The sequence below is a fragment of the Molothrus ater genome, chromosome 13, assembly GCF_012460135.2.
Source record: "Molothrus ater isolate BHLD 08-10-18 breed brown headed cowbird chromosome 13, BPBGC_Mater_1.1, whole genome shotgun sequence".
Lineage (NCBI taxonomy): Eukaryota > Metazoa > Chordata > Aves > Passeriformes > Icteridae > Molothrus > Molothrus ater.
The window spans coordinates 12,588,550-12,609,835 of NC_050490.2; the positions used below are offsets into that span (position 1 = coordinate 12,588,550).

Sequence of the window (21,286 nt, forward strand, 5' to 3'; positions counted from 1 at the left end):
CTTGACCTTGACTGTAGTGGTGTGACAGTAAGGGGGGGATATTATTGAGGGCTTTGTATGTGGCTGAGCTACACAAGATTAAGTTCAGACACTTTTATTTCTGGCTGTTGAAAACAGACCTTCAATAGGAAAAATAACAATCCACCCTCCTTGGAAGTAAGTAGATTTGGAGCTCCACGCTTGTGTCACTCCACATCTTTGAAGCAGGTGCAGCTTTCCTGCAACAAAGAGTGTGTCCAGGAAACAAGCTCCACTCTATCCCATCTAGTCCCTCAAAGCCTTAAAGCCACCTAACAATCCTCTGGTTTCCCATGTCTTGTTTTAGGATCACCTTACACCATCTCCACAGCTCTCCACCTCCTATGCAGTCAGTCAGTAGACACAGTGGTCTGAGTTCCCCAAGATCACTATCCCAAGGGAAAAGTTCAGCCCTTCCAATATTATGCACAATTTTAGCCCCTAGTAGGCTAAATCTCAGGCACTGAAGCACAGCTCCTGCTCTCTTCATGGGGTTAGAACACAAATGTGTCACAGGCAACTAAATCACTATTTAATCCATGACTCAGTTTGGTAAAGAGTAGTCTTGAAACTGTCATATCCAGTTATTCCATCCAAGTTTTACTTCTCAAGGACACCTACCCAGCCAATTCTTTCTGGCTTACTGCAAGTTTGCAGAAAAGGACAATGAAGTCACTCCATCAGCATCTGCTTATCCAGCAGTAGCCAGGAGCGGATACACCAAACCATTCATGATCTACAAAGATGTTCCCAGATAAATTATCTTTCCCCTTTTCTGTATTCTTGGCACTTGGCTAATTAATTAATCTGCTTGTTATTTTCCCACTAAGCTGTGGCAAACTGGAAGCAATTAACAGAGGGATCTATTTAGTATCAGGACAAGACACAGCAGGAGCACACAGCTTGTTCTGTACCCATTCGCCTCCAGCATCCTCCTTCCTGCAGCCCACATCCCTCAAGCCAAACACAGATTTTGGATTAAAGGACACAATGAAAATTCATCAGTTTATTTTACAAGAGCTGGAGAAAAGTGACAATTCTCCCTCTTAACCTGGAAGAATTGGCCCTTCACTGCAGAACTCACTCTTAAGGTTCCACTAGCAGAAAGACCAAGCTAGGCTTTGAATGGATGGAAGAAACCATAAATTTTTAGAGTGGTCCTTATTTCTATTGCCATGTGCTTGCATCCAGTGTCCTACCAACACAAGGCAGCTCCAGTCTAGCAGCAAATACCAGTCTTTGTTAAAAGGTGTGTTGTACAGCTGGGATAATACAAAGTTTCCCATGCTGGCCTGGCTCCAAACTTCAGCTGAGCAGCTTTTTCCGTGAGTATGTCCTGCTGAGGCGACGCCTCCTGGAAATCATGATGTGGAATGGAGACAGCTCCTGGTTGGCAGTAATTTGGACAGCATCAGATTCCTCTTCTAAAAAAACAGAAAGAATACATGAAAGACACAGTTTACCAGAATTCACTGGTGATTCCAAGAGGCCAAATACCAAGTGGAAGTTGCACTTCCCATGTAGCTACTCTCTCATCATTCTTCAGCAACTTTTCTCTCCTTCCAAACTTTCCAGTTCATGCCGAGTTTCTTGTAAGCATGTCAGATTGAGACACTGAACACACAGCAGTGGCAGATAGAGGTTTTCTGCCGAAAGCCCAAGCCCCAGCACAGCATGATTTTGTTCTTAGCTGGAAGCAGAGAGCACAGGCAGTGTGCCTGAGCCCAGCCTTTGCTCTCCTCTGCTTACCTTGAACACGCTTCCTCTGAGCTGGCGGTGGGGACAGCAGTGGAGACTGGGTCAGGGCTCGAAGGCTGCTGGCACAAAGTCCACTCTTCAAGGGTGGGGTGGAGCCTGGAGAACCACAGTGAGATGCTGCAGTAAAAATACTCAACAACTCAAATGTTAAGTCTCACCACAGCCTTTATGCTACCTCAAAAATGGTATCAGTATAAGTGATACTTTGAGTTTATCTGAAATAAACTCTAGGCTGTCACAGTGGTGTTTTAGCATTTGAGAAAGGTAAATGGCAGTCTGGAATCAGCACATTTAATTTTCTTAGCTGGTTTAGCAGAAAATCACTTCACTTGTATTAAACACAGGTAATTCACATTTCCTGGAAGAAAACTATTACAGCCACAATGATATAGAAATACAAACACAAGTCTGTAGGCACAGAAAACCTCTCACAGGACAATCTTAAGTCTATTATTTCATGTCCTGAATATGGATTAATGTTGCTTCAAGGTTTGACCTTTTTTTCTGTGATAATGTTGAGTAAGACACTGCCTCTGTACACAGATCTTTCCTTGCAAGAGAAAACACACACCAAAGCTTAGCGCAATGACTACGGAACAACACCTGCCACAGCCCCCTCTAACTTCTACAACAACACTGGATTAAGTATTTGAAATTCACAAGGCCTTGTTTACAGAGCTGAACAGCCTGTTTCACCAAGGTTAGTATCATCTGTACCTACAGCAAAAGCAGAGAGGCAGCTTAAACCTATACACCTCCTGATACATTATTGCTAGCAAGGGAATAATTTCTGGTAGCACTTTCAAGTGGCCCATCTCCACGGGCACAGACACCTGGAGCAGCAATAAACAACAACATCCACAGGACTAACCCCACCAAGACTCCAGTCTGAAGCACTGAAACAGCCAAGCTTTATACTTAAGATTGTTGGCTCATTGGCTTCAGAGCCAAATGCTGGGCAGAAACAGGCAGTGGCATCAACACAAACCTGAACAAATCACCAGCTGGATGCAACTGGGATCCTCTCCTCAAGTTCTCAAACTTGCCTTTCAGTTCCTCCAGCTTTCTGCTCTTTCATATTTCTCTGATCTCTCTTCCATCGTTAATACTCCTCATATCCAGTCTGCCTCTCCACATAATTATCTTCCATGTCATCTACAAGTCATTCCCCTTTCACCTCACTCTCCCTCAGATAATTACATGGGAAACAACTGTGCTCTTGTTTTAGTCTAACCTCTATTTTTAACCACATCTGAATTTCAGTGGAGTGTCTTTCGTGCCATTTAATTACCTGACAAAAGGAAGACATCATCATCCCCTAGACAACTGTGCTGCTCCAGTGTTTTGAGGGCACATGCTCCTGCTTTCTCAGGAAGTACAGAGTCTGTCCTTGATTTACTTCTGTTGCCCTCATCTGTGGAAAAGCCAGTGAGATCCAAGCTGCTCCTATCAGGACATGATCTCTTGGCACTGTGGTTCTCCTCCTTTTCTGGTGACAGGCAAGTAAAGACCCGCTTCCGAGATTTCAAGCCAAAAGTTCCCGTGGCAGAGTCCTCATCAGCCTTCAGTTCAGAGTCACTAGGAGATGCCTGATCCTGGAGCCTGAAAATCCCTTCCAGTTCAAATTCCCCAAGAGGATTTGTCACTTTGCTGCTGCAGTGTTCTGAGGTCCTCATTGTTCTCTCTCTGCCTGCTGAGGCCCGTGCCCAATCATCAGCACTCCTCTCGCTCTGACCACAGCTCACACCAGCAGTGCTGCCTGCTGCTCTCTTCCTCCGGGGCCAGTCATTGATGGCATCAGGAGTAGTCTTCCCCTTCTGCTTTGGAGAAGGTGTCTGGAGAACTGCTTCCAGTGGGAATGGGGAGGTGACAGTAGAGGCACAGCTTGTTGGGGTGTATGACTGGCATATGTAGGTTTGTCCTGCACCCTTCCCAGGCGTACTATGGAAAGAACGGCAGCAGGATGGGGAGACACAGGCAGCTGCTAGTTTTCCTGGGTGCTTGCTGCACCAGGTCATAGCAAAATCACTGAAGGGGCTTTCTCCTCCCTTGGCTTTGCTGGCACTTGCTTCAGGTTGAACTTCCAAGGATGAGCAAGAGCCAATTCTCTTAATGCGAAGCTTGGGCAGGCCTGAAGCTTGCATTTCAATTTCCACCTCGTAGGTCGGTGGGCTGGCAGAAGGAAGTTTGCCACGACTTTCAGGAGTGGAGAACCTGCCTGCAAGCTGAGGCTCCCCCATGCGTGCTGCAGCCTCCCGCTGCCTCCTGTCTGCAGTGCAGCGTAAGGAGTAGGCAGGAGGAGACTTCTGCACAGGAGGGGAAGGGGTCAGGGCAAATCTGGAGCGTCTCTTGAGACTTGGAGCCTTCACTCCCATGCATTCTTCCCTCAGCACAGTTCTTGCTTCCAAGTCATCACTAACTGTTGGCAAATGGCTTAGGAAGGACTCACAGGTGTTTGCACGGCAGTTCTCCCCCTTAACTGATGGCTCACAGTCTCTCTCAGCATTCTGTGCATGTTCCTGCCCTCCAGCAAAAGGCTTTGGAGACAAATGGTTTTCCAAGTTTTCCAAGTCCCCCCTTGAAGGAGACTTTTGAGACACTCTATCCATCTGTTTATTTTTCTCCAATACAGAAGTATTTTCAGCAGCTTGGGACTGATGAAGCTGAAGGCTTTCCACAGAACAGTTACCACCACTATCATGACGACTGTCCTCATTTTCTCTAACTGTTGCACATGTGAGGCTCTCTCCTCTAGAACCTGGTTCACGTTTGGCCTGCTTGGGTGTGTGAAGCAGGGACCTCAGTGGGGTGCCAGTAATACCTGGAGTCTTTTGAGAAGATGGTTTAGATGCAGCAGATTCCCAGTCAGATTCCCCAGGCTGCATGTGGGAAGCAGAGCAGCTTGTCACAGTGTTTGTGGAACTCTCATGGACTGGGGAACTGCAGAGAGGCTCTGGCCTCACAGCAAGTTGAGGTATTTCTGTACTCAGTGAGCTGGTACATAACTTTGAACCTGGATCTTCAAGTTTCCTGGGTGTCCTTTTGGGTGCTCGAGATAACTGATCTGACTGCTCCTGAATTTCCTTTGTGAGGATTTGCCTCCGAGCACTAACTGGAGATGCTAATTTTGAGAGGTATCTCAAGGAACGTCTTGGAGTCTGAAGTTCTGTTAAACACCTTTCTTGGGTGGCAGAGGGGGAAGAAGAAGAAGCAGGATTTGGATCTGTTGGAGGTAATACAGAGGCTGTGAACCGTTCACGTTTTGGTGTTTGCCAGCCAGGCTCTTCGCAAGGAGGGGAAAGTGTTAGAGCTACACAGCAGTCCTCAGCAGTTACTTGCACTGAGTGAACCCTCTTGCTGTCAGTTAGCACAGATGGAGACTTGACCCCTTGTGCAGGATGAGAAAAGCACTTCCCCAAACATTTAGCTACGTTCTGTTTAGCTGCTGGACTTCTGCCAGGTGTCTTTTCCAGCTTCTGAGGCGTCCTGTGGACAATGCGAGGCGATCTCCTTGGGAGCTTACTGGCAGAATTCAGTGGCTTCTGGGCAAATTTATGAGGTGTTTTTCTAGGAGTCTGCAGGGGAAAAATAATATATTAAAGAATCATGCTTGTTCTACTCCAGGAGTATTATCTATCCATCTTCATATTTACTTCCCAAGATTTGAAACATAAAAAACCCATTGGATGAGACTTAACAAACACTAAATCTAAGATGCTGATGAATGGAGAAGAAAACAAGGATGGGAAGAAAGAGAAAGGGAGGTAGGTAACTGTTTCTACCTGACATGAGGTGAGCTCCTCTAAGTGTAAGGAATCTTTTCTTGTTCTCTTCCTTCCAGGTGAATGCTTCCCTGCAGGACTACCCATGTCAATGACTGCACCAAAGAAAAACCTCTTGGGACTCTGGATGGGGGGGCTCTCTGAATGCTGGTTAAGGCCTATAAAATGGAACAGTACAATTTAACTAACACAAAATAACGTGCCACAATTGTTTGAGTCACGTCAGATGTGTGGAAAAGTAGTGTAAAAAGCTCATATCCCTGGCATGTTCTTTTCTAACCAAGAGTTAAAGCTTCACCAGAATGATTGTTATTTCCCATTATGAAATTAATACCCATCTTTAGAAAGAGTGCTCCAATGGTAAAAAAAGGTATAAAATACTTCAGCCTCTTATTCTATTTATAGCTTGTAGCTTTAGATAGTTCTGGTTCATGACTAAGGATTCTAATAAGTAGAATATAAAGAACTATGTGTCACCATTTTTAGGTGATAATCCTACTGAGAAAGCCTCCAAAGAAGATCCCATCAGTCATTGCTTTATGCTGCTACAGAGTAAGCTATAGGATTTCTGTCCCATATTTTACAAGGATTTCACTGCTTTTAAGGAATGCAGACTGACAATCAGTGGTATTCTGTTAGATGGGCCTGACTGGTTTGTTAAGTTGGCAGTGAATTCATCATAGAAATAGCTGCCTTACCATCCTCAAAATTCAGATTACCAATTAAAAAATAATTACTGAGGATGAATTTCTGTCTAGGGAAGATATTACATGACAGCTCTTAGCTTCTTACAGTCTCTTGTAGAGCCAAATCAAATCAAACTCAGAGCTAGCCATGTCAGCTTTTCAGATCAGCAGTATCAGTCTGCTCAAATCCCACTCAGTACCTTCTATATCCTGCAGTTTACAGCTCTCCTTTTCTTGTCCCTGGTGGAGGTGCTGTGAATTTTTTGAGCTGGGCTGTGTAGTGGAATAGAAAGCACCAGAGCAGGTCCTATTCAAAGCCAGCTGCTTGATGCGTGGGCTTCTTCTCAAACCTGCTTCTGAAAAGGCAAGGACATTGGAGACTGAGCCTTCTTTCCCCCTCAGCAATGGGCACATCATCAGCAACAGTTCACAACTGCAAGGAACAGACCCTCAGAAGAAACTTCTCTATAGATAATCTGTCTCACCCAGGAAGGCAAGCAGGTGAAGCAAAGGTTCAGATTTCTTGAGGATTTTGGAATATTTACACATACAAATCTCCTAAAGTATGATATCCCTCCTCTGACTCATGATTACTCTCATTTCTCTTCAGCAATTATATGGAAAGGAATGCTAGAAAAAACATGTTCAATGCAAGTTACATCCAAGTTATAAGATGGGTTAATGCTCTTGTCTCTTCTTGCTAGCAATTTCATATCCCTGCTTGCCCAGACATGCTGCTTTTTTCTTCCCTTCTGGGGAAAAAGAACAGCAGTAGCCAACATAAAAGACACTCCCCAGAGCCAGGTGGCTGTCTGTTACAGCAGAAATCAGAGCAGGGTCACAGCACAACATGGTGAAGTTACATTAAAAACAAGCACGTGCTGGTTTGACAGTAATTATAGCAGCTCAGAATCTTATTCACCCCTCAAGTCCTTCACATTTTTTTAATTTAAAAGACTTACTATCTACCTCTCTTTCTTTACTTAAACTGTACAGAGCTGTTAAAGCAGTGAGCAGCAAGTGGTTCTGTCAGAACAGAACAGTACAACACTTTTGGACTGACTTCTAATGAATTAGCCAAATCAAAGCACACTCATCTTATGAGCTACAACAAAGGCACCTTTAATGAAAAATCAGTGCTTACCATATATGGCCTTCTCTGGAGATTCTTCTACAACACCAGTGTCACAACCTGGATCAGAAGACCTTGAGAAACAACAGACATTTTGGGCTTAGCATACTGAGCACATGTACAGGAACAGAACTTGCCACAGAGACTGAGTAGTGCTTTATTCTACACCAATATATTGCTTTGTGGGCTACTCTAAGTGAGTGACCAGTAAGCACTTTGCCTCCTACTGGCATGTAATTAAGTATGGGTAGCTCCCTAGATGTACAGGTAACAGCTCTACATGAAAGAAAATGCTACAATTCAGCCTGGAGCCCACAAAATACAGCAGGAGCCTTTTCTTCATAAGCCCTTGAGTCAGCAGCTGAACCTAAACAGACATTAGCTGCAGGAATGAAAGCAGCCTGACTTACATGATGAAGCAAGCAGTATTTCCCCCCACTTAAGCAATGGCATTTAGCCTCCACTGTTTCTCTTACTGCCTCAAGTGAAGATCATCTTTGACTGCAGTGATACCTGGCAATTCTGCTCATAGCCATTAATCAGTTACTGAAGAAATTCAGAAAGAACTCACCGGCCTTTGATCTGTTTGTGCAGGAGTCTCCTGGACACCTGCTTGTGCAGTGGTGTTTCTGCAACTCTCTTGGTCAATAACTTGCGATGATCTAAAAATTATGCAAGAGCTGTAAAATCACACCATTATAATGCACTTGGAACAAATAAATAAATACAGTTTTGTACAGGCTTCCGCTTAAGAATGACAATAGTTATTCTTAAGTCAATACAGAACCATTGTGCTGTCTCCCAGCACTGACAAGCTATCATTATTTCAGTCCAGTGTCTACACCTCCCTCCCACTCCCTCAATATTGTACCATGTCAGACATAGTTAACCTACTGAGATAACTTTCATTATTTGTCTTTATTTCACAGATCCTTTTTAACCAAGCATTTTTAATTTTCTTTATGAGATGTAAAGAGTTCAGTAAAAATAGGTTTCAGTTTTAACATCACCATGATTCACCCTCCAAACAACACAGCAATGACCTCCTTTTATCATTCAATAAAACCAGATCATAATTGTTTCATAGAATTAAGAACACAAAAATAGGAATTTTAGCAAAAGCTCTTTCACAACAATCCTACATGTGCAAGTCATATCCTACCTTTGTTGCCCTCACTGGTGCATTTGTATTTTAGGCCTTCCACAGCAGATACTGACTGGCTTCTAAGCATCTTTTTCAGAGATCTTTTTGATGGTGAAAGTATCTCTTCATTGAAGAGATTCCTCCTTACCTTTGTAACTTCTGTGAGACAAGAAAAACAAGAAAAGATCAGATTACTAGGAAAAGAGAAGAAAAAAAAAGAAAGGAAAAAAATACAAAGGTAATTTTGTTAGGTGACTAGGGACAGAACAATATACCAGCATGGAAAGACAACATTTTAGAGGCTAAAAAGCCCTGAAAAGTTGTTTTTCCTGCTACTGGAACATGTCCTCCTCTAAATCCATTCCAGCCTTCTCTTCTGAATTTGTTATTATTTGCATTATTCCAGCAATAAGCTACAAGCAGATGTCATAGCAGAAAAAGCAGATAGTCAGTGTCCCATGTGGAACATTAGGTGCACTACAAAATCTCAACCAAAGCACATCTTGGTTCGGAGAACTAACGTGAGATTTATTTTTATGAAGTATTTGTGGGGATATATCCTATTTTTAGATATAGTTTATTCTTGCCCCCATTTTATTTTCAGGACAGAGAAGTTGGAAATAATTTCAAGAGTCAAGGTTTTCTTTTGAGGACACAAAATTTAAGTTTTCTGTGTATGAGTACACAGAATACCACATATTTTTTCCCCTTAAAGTTTATGCACAACTCAGCAAAACTTCCTTCAGATTTCCAGCATGCCTCAGCATAATTTCATCATGGCTCAGTAAAATTTACAGGGACAACATGTGCTGAAGATGCACCTTTCCATGAACAAGCCAAAAGTCAATATACCTTGCACTGCCTCTTTCTGCAGCAAAGGCATCTGCTGGGACTTCTCAGTGGCAAGGTAAGAATGTGAGTTCTCCTGAAACAAATGAGAAATCAGCCTCAGCAGCAGTGCAATGCTATGTTTAAGTACGAGTATTAACTACAAGCTCTGAGCACGTTATTTCAATTTTTCCTTCAGAACAATTTGTTCTCTGTACAGGTGATACAAGGCACACTTACTAAGGGAATACAGAGCAAGAGTTTTTGCAGTCAAGCATCACAACTCACAGAAAATCCTTCTGGAAGAGTTTTACCTTTCTGATGGGGTTCTTGGCTATCTTGGGAATCTCAATTTGACGCAAATTCTGTGGTGCTTCTGTCATGCTCCTATGTCTGGCTAACACATTATTCCTTCAGAAAACACATAAAAATTAAGTTAAAATAAGATCAACAGCACAGTTATCAACCTACTGACAATTAAACTTAGGTGTGACTCAAGAGATAGGAAGTGTTTACTTAAATTCAAATTGCAAACTACATTGATACCTCACTTACTACAACACTGGATTATTATTTGCAATATAAAAAGCTATTCCTAAGACTGGTATTGGAATTCATCACTCACAATTTGCTGATATGAACACAGAACCCCAACACAGAGATCTCCAGTAAATCACTTTTAACTTTAACAATATAGGTCAGCTACTGCACAGCATAGCATGCTTTTCCTCTCATGGAAGATGCTCCTGAAATCTACTTTTGCATAAGATAAAAATACAGAATCAAGACTGTATTTTTTATAGTCAACAAAAAGCTGCCTCCTTTTTGGAGTTAATACCTTCTCTTTTTGGCAGATCTGGTGCGCAGCTCCTCCAGCTGATCACCCTCAGTGCAAACAGTGCTGGGAGTTAAGACAGATGATAAAGAGGGAGGAAGGCCTGGAGATTTGCTATCCAGAGTCATGGAGTCGTCACTGAAGAAGTCTGAAGGCAGAACAGATGCCAGCTTTGGAGGTATTTGTGTACCCAGACCATAATAAATATCTCCAAGGGTCTTCGGTATAGAATTCATATACCTGGAGCACCAGAGAGAATACACATGAAATACACCCTTCCTCAAAACTCTGGTATTTCAAACCCAAGGTGTGAACTAAATCCTTGTCCTTACATGTCCATTTAAAAACAACAAACTGAATATCAACTGAGTTTTTTAATTAGTTTACTTGCTTATCAGCTACTTTTTCTTTAACCAAAATATAAGCATAATAAAGAGAACACGTCTAAATTTCTGAGAATTACAAAGATGCAGTAAATCAAAGCTGCTGATTGCTCTCTACTCACAGACAACATCTGACCCAAACCACAGTCCCCAGCAATACATAAGTCATGCCAAATAACTTACACTTCTAATATTTCCTCCAGAAACTTTGTGAGATAGGCTGGGTCTTCAGTCAGACATAAGATGCGCAGCATATCTGTCACCTGGAAGAGAAGGTCAGGCAGCAAAATGGATTAAGGTGTGCCAGCTGCAGCACCAGGTATTTTAGTAAGGAATATGAAGTGTTAGTGTAAAATCAAAGGAAAAGCAGGTTCCAGGTCCACATTTCTAGTGCCATGCAGAAACACAACCTGGTTTATACTTTACTTGCCTCTTCTAACAGCTGCTCCATTTCCTCAGCACTGCTTTGCAGCGAAGGGCACTGGAGGCACAACTCAAGGCGCAAAAATACCTGAAGTCGGCACCTAAGGAAACAAGTAATTATCCACCACCTCTTTTTCTACTGGAAACAGCAGATTTACTGCAAAAGGTGTGCTCAAAAAAGCAATGGGAAGGGAAGTGGTTCCTTTTGACAGCAATATTTAGTTAGCATTTCATTTGGGTGGCAAGGGAGATACCTCACTCCAGATATTGGCTGCAGTGCTTATCACACAGCACGGGTACATGTGCATTTAATGAAATGGTTTTACTGCAACCAGAGATTATCCTTGAAATATTTGTCGCAGGTAAATACTTTCCAGTTGTACAAAAAAGCCACCATTAAAAACTGCTAGCCAACTCCACAGTATCTCAGAGGCTGAAGTAAATACAGTGTCTCATACTCTCTGACTTTGGTCTCCTTCTGTGAGCCATGCTGCTGTCTGAGCATTTTGCTGGTCTTCAGGAGATGGTTTCTGACTCTTCCCACACAGGCCACCTGCAGACACATAATGACAGCAAGAACTTCAAAACTGTTTCCTATCTGCAGGGCAGGTTCCTCCCTTGTCCCCCAGTTACCCCCCTAATGTATTCTTTTGAAAGTACAGGCTTTTTTTTCCTTTTCTTTCAAGGAAAGGAATTACTTTTCCTTTCAGTAGCAGAGTTATAAAATAAAACAACTTAAAGCTTGAAATCACAGAGGTCTCTTGCTCACAGCTCCAGGCCTTCTTCACTTTGGATTTGTCTCTCACAGTGTTTTTATTAAATTAATCACAGATTTACCAGTTTTGGTTTAAGATTACTGTAAGCCTATAATAGTGGTAAAGATTGTAAGAAATACCATGAACAGTTTCTCTTCCCTGACAAAGCCAGGCCTAGATTCACCATGTAATGCCAAAACAAAAGATGCACCACCTTTAAAATACAGTTTGCAAGAATGTATTTTTTAAATACTGTCTTTGAAATCAGAATTTGTAAGAAGGTCAATGTGAAGTAAAGACATCTTGCAAAATTTAGCAAAGTTCTAAACTGATAACTGAACTGGATTTTGCTACGTAATTTACAAGCATCCAGTTTTTCACTATTGTGTCCTCACAGATAGAAGCAGTCAGTGACCGTGGTGCACCTCCACATAAAACCTCCAAGAAAATGAAGGAAAGTTAGCCCAAAATAGTAAAAATTCTAACTTCCAGATCAGTAACAACCCTGCCCACGTGCTGTCACCTACCTCTTTCTCTTTGGTATCTTGTATTTTCAAGAAGCTTTTAATGGCCATGATCATATTGTGGGCACACACAGATGAGGGAATTCCCTCAGCAACAGCCTTCTGATAGCTTGCAGTCAAGTGGGACTGCAGCTCCTCCTCTGTTTGGAAATCTGCAAGGAAATGGTCTCCATTAGCTAAATGCATGTTCACCACACATAAAATCCTGATAAAATCCTCACCCCAGCTGAAGCAGGGAACAGAGGAGATAATAATAAACATTTCCTCCAGTAATAATGCATCCAGACCATAGTACACTAACAGAGGCTGTCCCAGGTTCAGGCCCATGACATATTGTAAGATAAATTAGTCCTATAATCAACAAAGTTTGCTTAAAATCAGCAAACTTTCAGGCTACTGAAGCAGTCAAGAAATGCCCTTTATTTCTGACTAATTAATAAATAGGACTACATTTTCAGTTATACCTTGATGAGTGCTTCCCTCTATTTCTTTTGGTTAAAAAAAATTTAAAAGTAAATCCTTATTGCTTTTTTCAGATGGATACAAGGCAAGAAACTAATCCCAGAAGCAGCTGTAACATCAGTTTGTAAAGAATCAGAAACTAAACGGCAGAAGGTGGGAAAAAATGTCTACTCTTGCCATGCTGAAGATACAGAAACTCAAACACTGATTTGCTCCTTGGTACTGAGTACTCCATTGTTATTGTTTGTTCTCCCTTCCATAAAAATCCTCTATGACTCCTATATCAGGATATCAAGAGTTGATATGGGATGTATCAAGACAGAAAGATAACAGGACTTAACACACACCAATTGATATTTTAGGTGCTTTTGTCTTTCCTTCCACCTTTTCATCCAATCTTTTTGCTGAATGCTTCTGTGGAACCTTCTCATTCACTGCTGGTGCCACAGCATCAGGTTGAAACTTCTGAGCTTTTACATTCAGTCTTGCCACATTGAGCATCTGCAGGGATCTGGGCATGGTCTTCATCTTCTGCCTGACTGGAGTTCGGGGAACCCCACCTGCAATGCCACAAGAGAGAGTTCTAGCATCAGGCACACTGGGGCAGGAGCTCCATCCAAGCTAGAGAACAGCACTAAATTCTGGATTATGTGACCTTAGTAACATCCTCAAGGAAAACATGGCCCAAAAGGTTGGTGTTTCTTTGTGAAATAGGCAGCATAGCAGGCAGCTACTTCTCCAAATAAAAACCCAGGCACATATTGCCCTGCATAAGAACTTACACAGGTTTAATCAGAAGTTTATATATAGGCAGCAATCTTATGTCACAGAAATAGAAACAGCTGACAGCAGGACTTGCAGATACATGAGGCTAAGGTAAAGTCAACTGTAGTTAGTGTAGAGAAATGCAATGATTAAACTTTTCTACAAAAAAAATGTTTTATTTCTCTAATTAGAACAAAATTGCAGTATTTACTAGTAGTTGAAGCAATCCTTGTTTCAACAGCTAATTAAACTGCAGAGCTCTGTATGCTGCTTTTAACAGCTTTGTCACTCACTGCACAGCCCTGAATAACAATAATTTGGGTTCTACTACAGGACTAACCTAATACTAATAAGCAAATGAGACTGTCCCTAAATAAAAAAAAATATCTAAAGCATGGTACTACTTAAGAGTAGTACTTAAGATCTCTGGAGTTCATGCATCATCTTTTATTGACAACACACACATATAACCCCAAACTATACATACGCCTTTTTTTGTTATTTCCTGGTCCAGCTGCAGCAGAGGTTTCACTGAATTTTCTCTGGTACAGCTCAGACAGACTTTCTGAGAGCTCCACATCAGATTGGTCTGCACCATCCTTCCTGTTAGCACAAGGAACCTGCAGGAGCCTGTATGAAAGAACAATACAATTATCAAAAGAAGGTGGGAGTAGGAGGCATATCCCTTCCTTCCTGTGCACAGGAACAAGGTTCTCTAGATTCCAGTCTGCAGCAATATAGTGCAAGTAGCACACACTAATAACTCTTCCAGCAGCTGTTTCCCAACACACATAGGAAATGCAGAAAACCCAAACCCTCTGAAAAGGCTGGAAACAAGCATTACATGAATGTACAATGGATATGGCACTGACCTGTAGCACAAAACTCAATGAGCAGCTTTGTGCTTTCTAAACTACCCTGCATTAGGCTCTTTTGTTTCACTCAGCAAGCGTATTCATTCCAAATAAACACCAACTCTGAGAATACAATCACATCTTCACTATCTTGCACTGGATCTTAGCATCCCATAAAAGCTGAAATATGTCATTTCCCAAGTAGCTTAAGGTCATTTTAAGTGACCTTTATAACTCCTTAAACTACCAAGATTTTAATCCATGCATATTGATACCCAAATATCCTGTTCCCAGTTTCTTTTGTCTATATACCCCACCATGAGATAAGCCACCAATAAACTGAGTACAGAAATAAAAGCAGCAGAATTCTAAAACTCTAAGCAACGCTACAGCCATACTCCCTTAACAGGAAGCAGAAATCCTTGATTATTGCTCAGAGACATTCAGAAAAATACCTGAATGACTCCATCAGATCTGAGCTTGCTCCACAAGCATTGGATGCAGGATACCACGCTTCCAGCACTGAAGGATGCCAGCCCCCTGTATGGGACAGCTCTCGTTGGACCCACTCTGCCACTGGAGCTTCTTCTCCTGTAAGCAAAACACATATACCCAAAAATAAGAAAAGCTGATTTCTTTCTGCATCACATCACAAGGCCTTAGCTACAGATGACACAATGAACAAGTCTCAAAACTGAGACTCCTCAAGGAGAAAATCATTAACTTTATATTTTTTCTACTGCAGACCTTGAGATGATCAAAAGATGGTGAGTTTTGCATTTCCTGACACCTACCCAGACTGGCCAGAGAATCTTCCACTGACATGTCAATTTTACTCAACACACTATTCACAATCTCTGGCAGGTGAGTGGCAGAGTCTTGGGAAGAGTCTTCCACTACAGCTCCTTCAAGGCTGCATCCCTGAATTTCAGCAGTCTTCTCAGGACCAAGCACAGTCAGAACTGCAGTATCCCCAGAAAGAGGTGACAGAACAGCAGTGGAGGGGCACCAAGTCTTAGACAGAGATACTTCAGCAATCTGGATTTTAAATGGAAAAAAAAAGGAAAAAGAGAAGAGTTTACATTATCTTGAAATACAGAGACCTAAGGAGCACAGATACTTTACAAGCAGGCTATAGAGTTACATGATTTAAAAAAAATGTTCTGAGTTTGGCTTCAAATGAGTAATTTGCAGTGCAGTATCTATTACTGTCTTCACAAAGTGATACTGCCAGCCCTTCTGTCACAGTTCATTTCAGAGCAGGCATCAGTTTAAGGCAAAGAGGAAGATTTACCACGTGCAGTCCTTCAGCCACCAGACTCTTCAACAGCTGATGAAACAAGGACCTGCTATATTCTCCCTGCTCAGGCTGTGAGCTCTGCAGGATCCAGCTCTCTGTGAAGAAGTGGCCAGCCTGTGCCAAGCTCCAGCCTGCCAAGCTTCCTTTCACAACAATGCTGACTGGACACTGCAGCCGTCTTTGGCTCATGGCAAGAGGTTCCAGGATCACAGCACAGCTTTCCTGCTTCTTCTCTCCTGTGCAAGGATAAAGAAAAAGTCTGAAAGCAATCCTTTTCCATCATGGTGAAGAGACAGCTTCAATGTAAAAAAAGTGAGTTCCAAGATTAAACAGGGAATATACTCTAGAGTAAGTGTGTTTGTTGCAAAACAAACATGCTCCTCCCCATGCTCCCAAGGAGCTGTGTGCATGGAAGCACCACTAAAGAAAGACCCCATGCATCCTGCATGCTGCTTTACAGCTGATCTGTTTTCTTTGGAAGGGGTTTTTAATCTGTGTTCTTATTTTAGCTAAATCAAATAATTGTATGAGAAAAGGAAGTACACCTCTACAAGGTGGGACCAGCAAAGAGCTCTTCATCCAAACATCTAGGAGCATGGCAAACTGAAGAGGCTAAATCAGAAACATGGGCTCACAGTCCTCATATCAGAAGTAGAGCACAAGCAGAACTTTAAAAGAAAAACACCTAGGCTCTGAAATATGTGAAATTACTTCTACACACATTATTCACAAGGGAAGCTCATCAAGGACCCTGCATGAGATATCAGTTACTACCATGCACATCTATATTTTTCTTTTTATTACCAGGCATGCTAAGAAACAATGTTCCTTCTTGCTGGGGAAACACTGATCGATAGAGGGATGGCCTGGAGAACAGACAGTTCAAAGTCCCATCCAGGGGCAGAAGCCTGGTCCAAGGCACAGCCTGTGGCTCTGGGAACCTGGAGTCTCCAAGGAAGCCAGAAGCAGCATCTGTCCTGGGGTGACTCAAACAGTGCACCAAGGTTTCAGCTGGCAAAATGGTGCCTCCCATCTGATGAATCACTTCACACATTGTCCAGTAGCCGTCATGATCCGGGCATTCAATCAGCTGAAATAAAAGTAACAGAGAGGTCTCAGGTTTAGGTTGGCAGTGAGAGAGCTTTCATGCAAACAAAGAGATTGCACTTTTTCAGAAAACCTGGCATTTGAAACATGATCCACAGCATCTACACACGGTGCCTTCTGAGTGTTTTTATGGACTTTATCAGCCTTCATTGGAACCTAACAAAGTAAATACTATTCCCAGTGAATTAAAAGCTAGCAATATTTTCAAGCCATTTTTTTTTTAAATCTGGTATCTACACACCTGAACTATCAGGCTGCTTATTTGCAATTCTGAATAGCTGTAACACCCCTCTAAGTCAAAGCACAAGACATCCCATCAAGAAACACTGTACAGCTACTCCACTACAGATGTATCTCAGTCTCCACGTGGACGATTCCACTCCAGATTTCAGTCCCTTGCTGAAGATTATGTGGCAGGGAGCGAACCTTGGCGTGGTTCCCTCCCACCCAAAGATTACTCATGCCAGAAAGCAGCGTGGCAGATGTCCCGCTAGTGCCCACGGCTGAAAGCTGCGCCGTTTGACCCCGTTACCTGAGCCCAGTCGGCAGTGTCCACCCAGAACAGGGAGATTTTCTGTTCCACAAGCAACTCCTGCACACTCTTGGGCAGGAGTTTCTCCGCCAGCTCCTGCGCCGAGGGCGGCTCTCCAGGGGAGGAGGGGGCGTCGTTCCCCGACACGAACTGCCGGAGCTCCCTCCGCGAGTGCGGGCAGGGCGAGAACAGGAACACGGCGTTCACGAAGCCCTCGGGCGGCGCCTCCGGGGGCTCTCGAGCGGCCAGCCCCGTCCTGCGGCTCCTGCGGGGCGGCTTGGCGGGGGACGCGATCTCCGGCCGGTCCCACTGGAAGTCGAGCAGCGTCTCCTTGATCCCGCTGTGCGTGAGGGCGGCGCGGGGCGCGGGGCCGGGCAGGGAGGCGGGAGCCCGTGCCCCGAGCCGCTCCGCCAGCTCCTCCTCGAACCGCTGCCAGGCGCGGGGCCCCGGCGGGCGGAACCCACCGCCCCGCGAGGCGCCGCCGCGGCCGCCGAGCGAGTCGAAGAAGCGGAAGGCCCAGCGGAGGCGGGAGAGGCCGAAGCGGCAGCCCAGGAGGGTGAGCAGGCGGAGGGCGCCGCGCTGGAGGCGCTGGCGGCGCGCGGGGCCGGCGGTGTCCAGCAGGAACACGGCGCTGTGCGAGCACGACATGGCGCAGGCCCCTCACGCCGCCGCCGCCATCGCCCGCCGGTACGGCCACTCGCGCCCTCGCCTAGCACGGGCCCCCATTGGCTGCCGCCGAGCGCCCGCCACGTCCACTCCCCGCACCTCCCTCTCCCATTGGCGGAGAACGGGGAGCGGGAGGGCGGAGCGGTGGGGCGGCCGGAGGGCTGCCCGCTGCTGATTGGCCAGCCGCGCGGAGAGCGCTGCCATCCCATTGGCGGGAGGCAGTGACGGAAGGGCGCGGCCAGCGCGCAGACCGAACCGATTGGGCGCCGTCGCTGGTTTAAAATTTAAAGCCGGCGGGGCGCGCGTGGCGGTGACGTCACTCAGCGTGCGATGTGACGTCACTCAGCGTGAGATGTGACGTCAGCAGGGCAGGGCGGCGGTGCTCGCCGGGCACAGCGGGGTCCCCGAGCGGGGCCCGGGGCTGAGCAGCGACTCCGACCTGGCCCTGCCCGCCCCACACCCGGCAGGCTCCTCCGGTGCCGCTAGAGGACCGCGGCTGCCCGCGGACCGGCACCTCCCCATCCCCGCCACCGCCCGCGGGCAGCAGGGACGGGGACAGCGCTGGCAGAGCCTGCCCGGAGGGTCTTGCCGACGCGGCATCCTCCTTCCCGAGCCTCCCTGGGACAGCCCAGGGCTCGTTTGGGTAAAATTCAGATTCAAATTCAGATTAGATATTAAAAAAAAAAAATTACTCTTCGGGTGGTTAGGCATTGAAATAGATTGGGCAGGGAAATGGTGGAGTCACCATCCCTGGAGGTGTCCAGGAGGCATCTGGATGTGGCACTGGGTGACGTGGTTTAGGGGTTACAGTGATAATGCTCTTTTGATGGTTAGACTTGATTGGAAAGGCCTCTTCCAACCTTGACGATTCTATGCAAAGGTGTAGGGTCAGGGCACCTGGACAGGATGCTGGCGGAGGACAAAGACCCTGGGCTGTCATCAGCTGCCTTGCCCAGGAGCAGCCCCTCCCTGCAGGGCTTGAAGCGTGTCTGTCCCCGTGGTGTCAGTGGTCACAGTGGGTAACAGCAGAGGAATCCCCACAGAGCATCCCCAAACCAGTGTCTGCTCCGCCCTCACCTCCAGAGCCTGAACAGCCCAGCCCAAACCAGTGTCACCAGAACCAGTGGTATTTATAGAGCAACAAAGACAAGGGGCACGAAAGGGCCCGTTTGGCTCTGTGGTGATTGTGAACACAAGTGGGTTTAATGAGCTGGAACCAGGAGCAGATGCACTCGGCTGGGCAGGAGTAACCTGCCACCAAGAGCAAGAGAAGGACACCAGGTGTCCCTGGGAAAGTGCAGAGGGCAGCCTGCAGCCTGGGGGATGTGGGCTCCCTTCTCCTGGCCAGGGCTGGCATCTCTTGACATCTCTCTGCTGTTTGAGCCCTGAGGAGGAGCCAGCCACACCATGTCACTGCTGTTGTCCAGCCACTGGCATCTGTCCCAGCAGTCTGCTGAGGACACTTAGCAGAGTGTGACCAAAACCTGCCTTATCACAGTCCCCCTGGACCCGAAACAAACCCAGGGCAAAGGGCAGTTTCCCAGGAAAGCCTGACAGCTTCCAACACAGGAACTGCTGCTAGCTTCTCAAACCCCTTCTTCTTTCCTGCCCACCTCAGTGGATTGGCTCTGCAAGCCTATCCAGCTCTTGGGAAGGCCAGCAGAGGTGTTGGCTGAGCCCAGGTGACACTGTTTCCCAGTGTGACAGCCAGAGTTGCTTACACCCCGCTTCTTGTGCTGTCCCGTGTTCGTGCTGCTTTCACAGACATTTGCCCTCTCTGCCTGCGCCACAAGGACACCAACTTCCCTCCCAAACAGTCCTTGGGTGCTTTCTGGACAATCATTTACTTGCTGGTAAATGCTGTTTCTTGGGAGGAAGGAGAGGGTGCAAGAAAAATTTGTGAATTTGGCTCATGTGTGGTTGTCACTTTGATCCAGATAAATTTTCTTATTTAGCTTAAAAATGTCTTGCTTTATTTTGTCCTGTTCCCAACATTTATCTCCAAGGGATGCTTAATGGTGGGGGCTGAAAAAAAATAATGAGAAAGCCCAGACCTAAGTGAACTGTTTGATCTCCCCTCATAGCACCACTCTGTCCTGCCCTGGTGGAAAGTTTGTTTTCCTTTCTGCTGAGCCAGCCTGGAAAAAAGTTTTGTTTTGTATTGACTCAGATGCTTTGCTTTCAGGTCACTCCTCAAGGACCTGCACAAGCAACAAGTCACCTTTGATACTGGGCAATGCCCAGAGTCTCACTTGTGCTACATCAAGGCTTCCAGGACTCCCCAAATCCTCATTTTCCAGTGCCTTCTCCACCCCATGTGCCCAAAGGCTACTGGTAGTGGCTGCTTTGAGCACTGATTCTGGGGAGCACCCATTCCCTCCTATCCAGGGTGCAGCTGCCCCAAGGCCTCCAGGCAAGAGGGAGGGATTTCTGTGCTTTAGATTTTGTCTCTACATCTTTCAAACATATTTAGTGCTCATAAAAGTGAGAAACTGGGAGAGACCCAGCTGGGACCAGTACTGAACAACCCACACCCAAGGTAACTGAGATCCGGACAGTGCCAGACCTGGTCCACATCTCTTGAACAGAAAGACAAATGTTCCTTCTCCCCCAGCATCATCCCAGAGATTTTCTGGAGAAACCTTGCAGCTCTTATGGGTGCTGGACATGATGGGTGAAATTCTGTGGTGGAGCAAGAGGACACCAGCCTGAAGTTTCCAACAGGACATTTAAGCACCCTGATATTTGTGACTGAGGCATGGCGACACCTGCCCTGTGTGTCCTACCAGCCTTGTAGGGTGGGTGCAGTGGTGGTCTAACCCATCACAGGATGTGCCCTGCCAGCACTGCTGCAGACACATGTGTTGGCACAACCCCATCAGCCTTCCCAGTGCTATCCTGGCCCTGGAAAGGAGCCTGGAGAGAAGCTGGTCCTTTAATGGGCTCTCAACACACGGACAGCCAGTGGAGCATGCCAGCCCTGATGGGGCTGCAGTGACAAAGTGCTGATCTGCAGGTTGATAAGGAGGGGCAGTGCAGCAAGGTGAGACTATCAGGCCAGCAGAAAAGCCATTAGCCTTTGTTCCTGGCCTCCACACATGGGAAGAGGGGCTAGGGACAGCAAGTGGGACAAAACTGCTGCCTCTGGGGTCTGCACAAGGGCTTTGCAAGCTGCTTTTCTGGAAACCCTGCCATTTCAGTGATGGCATAGATTAGAAAAGCTCTGCAGTTACTCTTTTGCTAGAGCAATCACAAAGTGTAGCTGCTGGTGGCTACAATCCCTAAGCAAGTTCCCTTTTGTTTTAAAATGCTCCTCTGTGCTGCCTTTTTGA

The 21,286-nt window shown here is 45.5% G+C and overlaps 1 protein-coding gene across 1 annotated transcript; it reads right to left on the reverse strand.

Annotated features, from left to right (window-relative positions):
* Positions 1-1,009: 1,009 nt before the first annotated feature.
* On the reverse strand, positions 1,010-17,936 carry TICRR (TOPBP1 interacting checkpoint and replication regulator). The gene is made up of 22 exons (XM_036389912.2): positions 17,289-17,936; positions 16,454-16,739; positions 15,644-15,885; positions 15,144-15,387; positions 14,805-14,940; positions 13,983-14,125; positions 13,078-13,290; positions 12,272-12,420; positions 11,448-11,542; positions 10,997-11,090; positions 10,750-10,829; positions 10,187-10,423; positions 9,663-9,759; positions 9,373-9,445; positions 8,539-8,679; positions 7,948-8,038; positions 7,389-7,450; positions 6,445-6,600; positions 5,559-5,716; positions 3,068-5,351; positions 1,768-1,872; positions 1,010-1,442 (listed from the first exon to the last, which is right to left on the reverse strand). The coding sequence occupies exons 1-22, from the start codon at positions 17,934-17,936 to the stop codon at positions 1,324-1,326; spliced, it is 5,853 nt and encodes a 1,950-aa protein (XP_036245805.1). The 3' UTR covers positions 1,010-1,323.
* Positions 17,937-21,286: the final 3,350 nt, after the last annotated feature.

Bases quoted from the DNA above. Each gene is read 5' to 3' on its own strand.
- TICRR (XM_036389912.2), bottom strand. From the start codon at position 17,936: ATGTCGTGCTCGCACAGCGCCGTGTTCCTGCTGGACACCGCCGGCCCC. The intron at 11,091-11,447 runs GTATGAGACACT...TTGTTTCCTTAG, and splicing joins AAGGAGACCAAAGTCAGAGA to GTGCCGACTTCAGGTATTTT. The intron at 8,039-8,538 runs GTAGGATATGAC...CATAATTTTTAG, and splicing joins CACCAGTGAGGGCAACAAAG to ATCATCGCAAGTTATTGACC.